We start from the raw sequence: 10,002 nt of genomic DNA, 5'->3' as shown, positions 1-10,002 counted from the left end.
CCAATAAATAAATGTTATCTATAAATATTAGTTTTCAAATATATATCATAAAGAAATCGTATCATACCATTTCGCGTCCTAGAAGCTCATTTTCATAATATTAATCATTCTTCCATATGAATGTGAACCAACAGGATAAGCTGAGGTATATAAATATCGAACGAAAACAAAAACAGTGAATAGTTCCTCACCTTTGTGACCCCAGGTATGTGATAAAATTTATCGATGCACATCAGAGATATATATTCATTTAATCACAAGTTATAATGGGTGTTATTACCGATTTTCGAAATATAAATATTTTTATGTGAAAGGCCTCTAGACTACGAACGGTGATTCCAGTCTTTTTTAAGGTTAGATACCTATACCTACAACATATACCTCGAAATATATCGAAGATATTCTTGGAGGTAATATTTCAGCTGATTCATCATTAGGCAATATAGGTATTCCGTATTTCATGAAATTTTCTTTAAACTTCATTGAAATGAAGTTTGGAGAAAATTTTATAGACATGTTAAAATTACTCATTTTGTAGTTGTTACTCCTTAGTATGTAGTTACAGGTTTTAATTTTGAAATGTCGAATGGCACTATGAGCGTTTAAGAGATCTCTTTCCATAATGACTCTGAACCCATTGAAAAATGATATGATTCGAATTCAAGAAATTTTTTTTTTTAATTTTTCATTCAATATTTTTTATTGACAACGTTCAGCAATACGTTGAATTCAAAATAGAAGACAACAACTTTTGTTTATTTGATATACTTCCATGGAATGTATTTAATTTGTTGAAATATTCATTACCTAGGCAGAAAAATTTAACGGAACACTAGTTCAAAGTTCAATATTATGCAGTTTGGCGATTGGTAGATTCAGAAGGTCTACTCGAAGTTCACAAAATTTGTTTCCATTTGATGCAGGCTTTCACTGTATTGTCCCTAATTCAAAACCAATTTGACAAAGATCTGTTTTTCAATCTTCCCTTATCCTCAACAGTCATAAGGTTGTTTTTCCATTGGAGTCTGCGTTGAAACTATAGTTTATTATTTCCTCTTCGATCGCACCAAGAGACAAATAATAAATGATAAAATTGTCAGCGGTTAATTCTTCTGAATTTTTCTTATGTTGTAGAATATGATCCACCGAATAAGTAAGTCCATGGGTTCAACTCAATCCTATGACCATATAGTGTCTCGCGGTTCGAAAATTGCATTTCTTCAAAGTGCCAATTTGGCAGAAGGCCACTTTCCCTAATGAAGTGTGCGGTATCCTTTTGAGAGAATCGTTAAATCTGGAAAAATTAACCGATAATAATAACCTTGAACTAATATCATTTTATACATATCTGTAGAATGGTCTCAAAGGACGCAATTGGCATATGAATAAACGAAAGCTCAAAAGATTTTGACGCAGTCAGTGCTTTTACCTCAATTTAGTATCAACACCAATATCGAATCGAGAAATATTTTCCAATTTATAAGCAGGCAAACCAGAAGTTATCGCAAGGAATACCTATTTTTCAAATCAGAATGGACGAAAAATATTCAACATCGGAAAATGTAAGGAATTTTTTCCGTGGGATGAATATAATTTTAATCTTATGAATTAATCAAGTTTTATAAATACCATCAATGGAAGTAAATCCAAAATTTTTTATTTCTTTTATGACTGATTGACATTTCCCATTTTTCTTAACTCGAGTTTGAAGGTCCATTCTTAGTCCGAGATTCAAATTTCCCTATTGGAAAGGTTTAGACAGTTGAAGAGGTTCGGGTATAAAACAAAAATTGCAATCCTTTGTTTCCCACATGGTGATCGACTGATTTTTCTCAATTTATAGAAAGTTCAATTGAAGAAATGAATGAACATAATATGTTATATAAAAAAATTATGTGCCTAGATATTTGAATATTCAAAAATCATTCCTTTGTTTCAGGAATATTTCACGAATCTCCCTCAGAAAGTAAAATATTTATATGTAAAAAATGAAGGTTCCTGTATTATTTTTATTCCTGTTGATGTTTCTCCAAGTAAATGCATGGAAATTCTTCCATAAAGGTCGACTCAATGGAGGAAATATAGGGTGTCCTGGTAGTAAACATCCCATCTTAAATTCTCCATTCGTGAAAACGAAATGGTTCACTCAACGGTTAGATCATTTTGATACTAGGAATAACAAAACTTGGCAACAGGTATGTTGAGAATAAATCTTCATGAACAAATGGGATTTTACTAGTAAAATGAATAAAAATCATCTTCAACAATTACAACTATATATATTTTCCTGTCACGTTCAATATTTGAATACCTACCATTTATTGGCACCCTTGTCTCAAATGACCTGTTGTTTCTTTTCAAATTTCTCTCATGTTAATCTGGCAATCAATATAAGAGTTTCAATTTTGGATAGTATTTTATTGTCAGGTTATGATTTTGAAAAGTTTTTACTTTTAACAAAGAAATTATCTCACTGATAATTGAATGAACGTTCCTAAAAAACGCCAAATACATAAACAAAGTTTTACTCATTTTGGTTTTCTTCGTCTACTATTGGTTATAATAAAAAGCAAATTTCATTAGCAATAAGCAAAGTTTTATTATTAATGATAAAGCGACCCTAATCGTTAATAATAAATATAAATAATATAACCTATTAAATTTATGTTACTCTTGAGAGGGAACTCCACCCCGTGACTTTCTTGTGATTTGTCGATATTTTCCCAGAGGAGGATGGACAAGAATTATATTGTGTTGTGAAAACGATTGAAAGATCAGCAGAAGTTAGAAATATACAATATTTTCAACTTTCGTCTTAAAAAAGTACTTCACTAGTATTCATTTGAATTTACACAATTGTAATAATTTTTGGTAGGATTCTTCTTACCAATATTTTTAAAATACATCAGTGCTTTGTAGAAATATCATATCATCAATTCTCTTGCAAAAAACGAAAGCTTTATAATTATTATATATTTTTTTCATTCGTAAATTAAAAATATCGAATTAATACAGAGTAGGTTATTTGAAGAAATTATGCTAAAACCTCCTAAAAATCGGTGATTTGTAAGAATATATCGAATTCGTTTTGAACTGAGCAGTCACGGGGTGGTGTTCCCTCTTAACAAAACGAACAATTTCTAAAATTAATTTTATGTATACAACTAATAAACATTTCAAATTTGCAGAGGTATTTCGTAAACAATGAATATTATCAAAATGGAGGACCAATATTTCTTATGATTGGAGGGGAGGGTGAAGCATCCGATAAGTGGATGACGGCCGGAGCTTGGGTTGATTATGCTAAGAAATTCAAAGCACTCTTATTCCAGGTTGAACATAGATATTATGGACAGAGTCATCCTACGGAGTGAGTATCCAGTTCTTTCTGAATCATAAAACTAGTATCATGATAGAATTTTAGTTTTCATTGCAGATATTTCAGTCAATATTTAATCAAGTCCGTCCGAAAACACGATAACTCTCGAACGGAAAACCTAGAAAATACGACTAGTGGTTCTATAATAAAATGTTTTTTTTTCTGATAACTACAAAATTACGAATTCGATCGAAAGGAAATTTCACATTAAAATGTAAAATGACAATTTCAAGGAATATCGAAAAAAACTCAATATTTCAGTGACAACCATTCCGACTGATTTCAGATTTTGTCTACAGATATACCCCTGAAACTTGTACATACATATATCTCAACCGAAAATTTCTGAGGTCAAAAAAATACCTTTTTCGGCAACCGCCCGGAAAGTGCTCACTTCCCGGACGCTTTTTCTCTGAGAAAGTAGCATTTCCCGGCCTAGTCCGGAAAGTACGTACTTCCCGGACTAGGCCGGAAAAGAATCATAGAATCCATAGCAAACGAGATAACGGCTGACAGTTCATATGAAATTAGTTGTCAAAAATTTGCATGTTTTTTGATCGCAATCGTAATAAAATATGGAAAGCAGCAGCGATAGTGTTATTTTACATGGTTGCCGAAAAAATATTGTACGCAACACGCCCGAAAATGGTTTTTTTGGACTCACAGACTTCCAGGACTCGCTTACGCTCGTCCTGGAATTTTGTCTATTCGTCCAAAAAAACCCTATTTTCCGGACTTGTTACGTAAATTACTATTTTCGGAATTCCATTTTTTCGGATTCGGCTCGGTTGAAAAGATACAAGCTGTTGAAAATCCAAAAAAAATTTAATTTTCAATTATATCTCGCAAATGGAATGGAATTGAAGGAAATTATTTTCGGAATATATTTTTTTATTGATGTGATGAATCTTTTCCGAATAATTATTCCATCGAAGTCCGGTCAACTTCAGAGCGCCCGCTTTACTAAGTGAGAAAAAAATTGAATCAAAAAAATAGTAAAAAAAGTGTTTCTTTCTAGCTGTGGAAAATCGAAATTAATTTGGTAATGGCTCATTCAGTAATATTTTGATTTGGAGAATTCGAGTTGGTATCGGAAATGTCATTGACAGAAGATACCTATTTTTAATTTAGTTCTGTTCGTGTTATCGGTTCTCATCCATGAAATTGCAAAAGTATCAATATTGAACACATATCGATTAGTTAATTTAGGTATTTCTCCCAGTACTGTTGGAAGAATTATGGAAAAAGAAGGCTAGTTGTTACAGCCTGGATTATTAGTGCAAGAAAACCTTTAAAATACGACCTTCGAAGAATCATTGAATGATTTTATCTTTACCATAATCAAAAGCAACGAGTTTATCAATCTGGATAATATTTTTGAAAGAGCACTTAGATCAAAGATAACATTACATAAAGTTCATTAGTTATAATTTCGAAAAATTGGAAAGCATCCAAAAAGATCCAAAAAGAAATAAATAATCGAAAGTTAAGTCTGTTTTTAATTAATTTACCTTTTTTTTCAATAATATTCCTTTTTCGCTTCCCCTAATCCATCTTTTTCCCTATTGTGACTTTAGCAAATAATAACAAAGCCCGGTATCAAATGTAATGTCATAGCAAGCGGCAAAATTACCTGATAGCGGGGTTCCTAGTTTCAACTTAGTTAAGTAGGGCATCGGTAAAATGATGAAAATACCTAGTTTTATGGGCATAAGATTCGTGTATTGTACCATTTCTAAATCTGTCTAAAATGCCCAATTTTTTTATGTTACTTGCTCGTTTTGTTTCAAGGATTTTTTTTTCACAGCAGGTGTCCAAAGTCGAAGTTCTCGTTTTGCTAGCAATTGAAATCAAGATTTATCCATTAATTTACGGAAATCCACATAACTTTTTGACAGAATCATACTCATGTCATCTTAAATAACTATTTAAGATTCCATTACAACAACAAAAATAAGCTTCGAGAGCTTTCCAGCAGAATTCTGACCCTGACAATGTTAAAAAAGGTGAAAATTCACTAAAAAATGTAATTTGGTAATAACTCGAAAACCATGCAATTTTTACTGGGGTCATGTTAGGCTGGTTAGGTCCCTCTTTAGCTGACCTACCTCCGGTGTCACTGTGACGTGCCACTTATGGGACACCCTGTATAGTATAAATTTTTTGCTTGGAAATACTCATGCGGTTACTTGATTTCGATATGAAGACACATTGAATTAAATAATAAACTTTCTGTAATACCCCATAATTCTTTTCAGAGATCTTTGTGTTAAAAACCTAGTTTATCTATCCAGCGAACAAGCTCTAGCCGATTTGGCTTATTTTGTTTCAAAAATAAATAACGAACTACAACTGACTGCTAAATGGATAGCGTTTGGCGGTTCATATCCAGGATCTCTTGCTGCTTGGCTAAGAATGAAATACCCCCATTTGATACATGGTGCAGTCTCTTCGAGTGGACCTTTGCTAGCTGAAGTCGATTTCTTTGGTGAGAATTATATCAATAAATTAAATTTGAAGGGAAAGTATCTTAATCTTAAAAAATGAAATATTTTCTTTTCCAGATTATTTTAGAGTAGTTGATGAAGCACTAGAATCAAACAGCGAAAAGTGTCTGGCAAATGTGAAAACGGCTCATGATCAAGTGAACCTTCTCACTAAGCATCCTCTAGGATTGAGAAAATTAGACGAATCATTTAAACTATGCGATCCTTTGGAAACTCTGATTAAAGAGCCGAAACATATTGCGAACTTTTGGGATACTTTGGCCAATAATTTCGCCGGCGTAGTTCAATACAATAAGGACAATCGTATAGGAAAAACTGCAGCAGGAAATATAACCATCGATGATCTGTGTGGTATAATGCTCAACGAGACTATAGGGATTCCATTCCAACGTCTAGCAGCCATCAACAAATTACTCCTCAACGCTACTAATCAGACTTGTTTGGATTATAATTATGACAACATGATCAAAGCATTAAGGAATACAAGTTGGGCTGGTGAAGGCGGTATGTTTTCTTTCTCAGTTTTCTCCTTTTCCTATTTTACACTATAGCTCAAATATTGTACACATCTGGTGAATGGCCTTACTGACACAAGCATACTGTTTTCGCGATGTTTTCAATATTATTGAATACATTTGGATGTACCTATTTCAGCACTAAATTTTGGCCTTCAATCTTTCAGTGATCGTGGTTTATAAGATTAACCTGTAGTTACAGGTTAGATGAACAATCTACTAGAAATAAGTTCTTTTCAATGAAATGAATGACGTAGAGAATATAATTATGAAGGCTATTAAAAATGAATTTGCATTTGGAAATTTCATAGTTTTATATTACTATTGATTTTTTTTTCAGGACGCCAGTGGACATACCAAACTTGTACAGAGTTTGGTTTTTATCAAACTTCTACCTATTCACCTCATGTATTTGGAGATAAATTCCCTGTTGATTTTTATATACAACAGTGTGAAGATATTTTTGGATCTCGCTTCAATGCTTCTTTCCTCGATGATGTCGTTTATAGAACAAATATGATGTATGGAGGTCTTGATATTGAAGTTACAAATGTTGTTTATATCCATGGATCAATCGATCCTTGGCATGCTCTTGGAATTACGGAAACAAAGGATCAAGATGCTCCTGCAATTTATATAGAAGGTATTAAGAATTGTGAAAAAACTAACAAAAATAGGATAGGTATAGTTCTTCCAATCTTGCTTGAACGTCTCCCTAAAAACGCTTGCCAGATTAGTAATTGATGTCATGCCACAACCATGGTCGTACGCCTTTCAAACCTTAGGGTTGAAAATTATATTTATGGGATAGTGTTATTCTATATTCCCGACCTGTAAGATACGAGCAAGAAGAACTAAATAAAATGTTCTTTGCATAAAAATATAAGCGCACAAAAGTGTTTTTAATGAACACTGAGGCGCTTCGCACCTCGGTATGCTATCTTGGCGTTTGGCTGTAATAGATCACTTCCCCACTCGGTTTGTAATATACTTTAACATATATAACGACTCTTGATAATGCCCCGAACTAGTTCTGTGGATGAGATATGGAAGAAAACTCTCGCCAATAAGGTCGAGCAAATTGTCACGCGGTGGCAGGGGTACTATTCCGAGCAATGAAAGTATGCAAATTGACACACACTGTTTTATAAGACGCATAACAACTAGCATAGGTACTGGGATCAATTCGAAGGGACTGGTAAGACAATAAATTTCCCGCTGACTTCGATCCGTAATAAACTTCTGGATACTGGAAAGCTTTTGAATATTAGAAATATTCTGGCCCATTTAAGTGAGTTTGAATATCTAAATAAAAAGAAAAAGTCACTTACACATCGAACCGAGTAAAAATGCTCAAATGAACATTGATTGATAAGATTATCAATCGACCGCACTGGTCTATGCGAATCATTAGAAAGACTTTATGAGAGAAGGTATTCTTTTTTCCATTTTTCAACAAACGCGTTCCCTGCGACCCCCCTCCCCAGTATCCGCCTCTGGTTTACCGTAGATATTACAGCAGGCTTTAGGGGTGAAACAGTGAAGCGACCATTTCAGGTGCCTCTATTTAAGATGCAGCAATTTGCTGGCCGCATTTTCATATTTCCACTCTGATTCTTAAACACAGCATAAGGTTGTTACATTTTGTTAATTGTTAATTTTCGAAGCAATACTGAAACTTTGCATGCCCTACCGCCCTTTGTATCTTGTGGTGTGATAAGTAATCATTCGTCGATCGTACGCCGGGTCATGTGGACTTGAAAATCAGATATGAATATAGTACTATAGTATTATTCATCGGCGTTCAACATTCTTCATTCACTAGAATTCATTTTTTACGCGCCATTGCAAGATTATTCTTTGGAAGAAGAAAGTTCTGTATGATCATCGGAGACGGTGCTTTTTGTTTTGTAGGGGGGTGGTTATGAGGGAGGTCATACATGTTGTTATTGATGCATGTTGCGCCGAAAATGTATTTGCTTCAAGTACCAAAATTACTCGCGCCGACCTGATAGATATGTTTCCAAACATTTGCGTTGCTTTATTCGACCCTCATCATCTCTATCTGAACTTAATATCATTAGTACCTCAAAAAAATTGTGGTTGCTACTTCCGTTTAAATTTGAAATAGCTGTCACTATTTTCTTCAGGTACTTTAGGTACAAAATCTTATATTCAGATGAAGATAATGTTATTTTCGGTAACACTATTCTCCTGAGAATTTCTCATGTCAACGCGCATTTATGTCTTAACCCGATAACATCATACCAAATTTGACCCAAATATTCAAATTCTGAGAATTTTCTGTTTGCGTATCGTATACCTATCCGAAGCATCTAAAATTTCTTCAAAAACACTAATACCCGACTTCAACACCCTCGGCAATAGAGCCTAAATTCCTTCTCCTATTCATACACTTTCTACCTAATCCGAACATACCTAACAAATTTCATTCTAATCGGATAAAAAGTCCTCGAGATAAGGAAATGACGATAATTTAATATTTGTGCAAGGTCAATGCGTGTACCCGATATCCGTAAGAGTTGAAATTCGTATGGGACTATCTACAGCCAAATACATTCTTCTTCTTCAAGTGCCTATCCGGTCCGGATGTTGGCAATCATCCTGGCTATTTTAACTTTGTCTACAGCCGATCTGAAGAGCCAAATTCTTCTACGGAAGGCCGTGTTTATCCGGAATTTTTCCATGCAGAATTTCTTGTAGTAGTCCATACCTCCACCTGGTTACATTAGCCTCACCAAATTCCAAAAGAATTGTAGAAATTAATGCTCTTACAAAGGTTTGTAGACACACAGACAGACATGCCATCAGACAGACACGAAACCAAAGTTGTTCAGTTTGAAGTGCATTTTGCGAGCGGAAATTTTGGTGTAGGATAACAAAAAAAAATTTCGGCCCGTAAGAACACACTTCCTTCCACAAAGCTTCCTGTACCTTCGTTAGATTCGGAAAATTCATCAATAGAGTTTTCAGGTGATAAGTAAATATGAATATATTTTGCAGGAACTGCTCATTGTGCCAACATGTATCCCAGTGATGATTCTGATCCTCCCCAGTTAAATCAAGCTAGAGTTGAAATTGAGAACCATATCGACAAATGGCTGAGATTGTGAATCAATCAACAGAGTGTTAGAAGTAGGTTTCTGATAAATTGTAAAGATATTGAAAATTTGTGATTTTTATTGAATTGAAGAAATGGTTTGTAGCCAATAAAGACTATAAGTATTAGGTTTACTCTTTATTGCTTATAATGTATATTCGAGAATAAAAAGGTATAAAAACTTTGTGAAAAATATTAACGGATGATCATGAACTACGTCCCTCTGGTGAATATCATGCAACTGAAATAAAGAATTTTGAAGAAAAGACCAAGAAACAATTGACAAGAATGGTTTTGCACACTAAATATTAACGAATGAAAACAATTGTGCTGAGTCATGTAACCATGTGAGTGCAATGACGCCCGCTCCAGGACGAGTAAATTTTTTGTCGTCATGAACCAATTGCCCCCATGAATGGACACCACATATACCCTCTTGTGAGCTTGAAGATTTTACAGAAATTCATTTTGAAGATAATC

The 10,002-nt window shown here is 33.9% G+C and overlaps 1 protein-coding gene across 2 annotated transcripts in view; it reads left to right on the top strand.

Annotated features, from left to right (window-relative positions):
• LOC123672222 (putative serine protease K12H4.7) overlaps positions 1 to 9,650 on the top strand; it is a 30,961-nt gene extending 21,311 nt beyond the window's left edge. The window contains exons 1-7 of one of the 2 annotated variants that reach the window (XM_045606237.1): positions 22 to 205; positions 1,940 to 2,195; positions 3,189 to 3,370; positions 5,638 to 5,867; positions 5,944 to 6,390; positions 6,742 to 7,044; positions 9,426 to 9,650. In XM_045606237.1, coding sequence (XP_045462193.1) covers positions 1,989 to 2,195; positions 3,189 to 3,370; positions 5,638 to 5,867; positions 5,944 to 6,390; positions 6,742 to 7,044; positions 9,426 to 9,535 — 1,479 coding nt within the window. In that variant the 5' untranslated portion in view covers positions 22 to 205; positions 1,940 to 1,988 and the 3' untranslated portion in view covers positions 9,536 to 9,650. Of the gene's footprint in view, positions 1 to 21; positions 206 to 1,939; positions 2,196 to 3,188; positions 3,371 to 5,637; positions 5,868 to 5,943; positions 6,391 to 6,741; positions 7,045 to 9,425 lie in introns of those variants that run through there. The other variant, XM_045606238.1, reaches the window with a different exon arrangement.
• Positions 9,651 to 10,002: the final 352 nt, after the last annotated feature.

The sequence above is a fragment of the Harmonia axyridis genome, chromosome 2 (genome assembly GCF_914767665.1).
Source record: "Harmonia axyridis chromosome 2, icHarAxyr1.1, whole genome shotgun sequence".
Lineage (NCBI taxonomy): Eukaryota > Metazoa > Arthropoda > Insecta > Coleoptera > Coccinellidae > Harmonia > Harmonia axyridis.
Note: the sequence above shows the minus strand (reverse complement) of the source record. Positions and strands in the feature narration are given on the sequence as shown.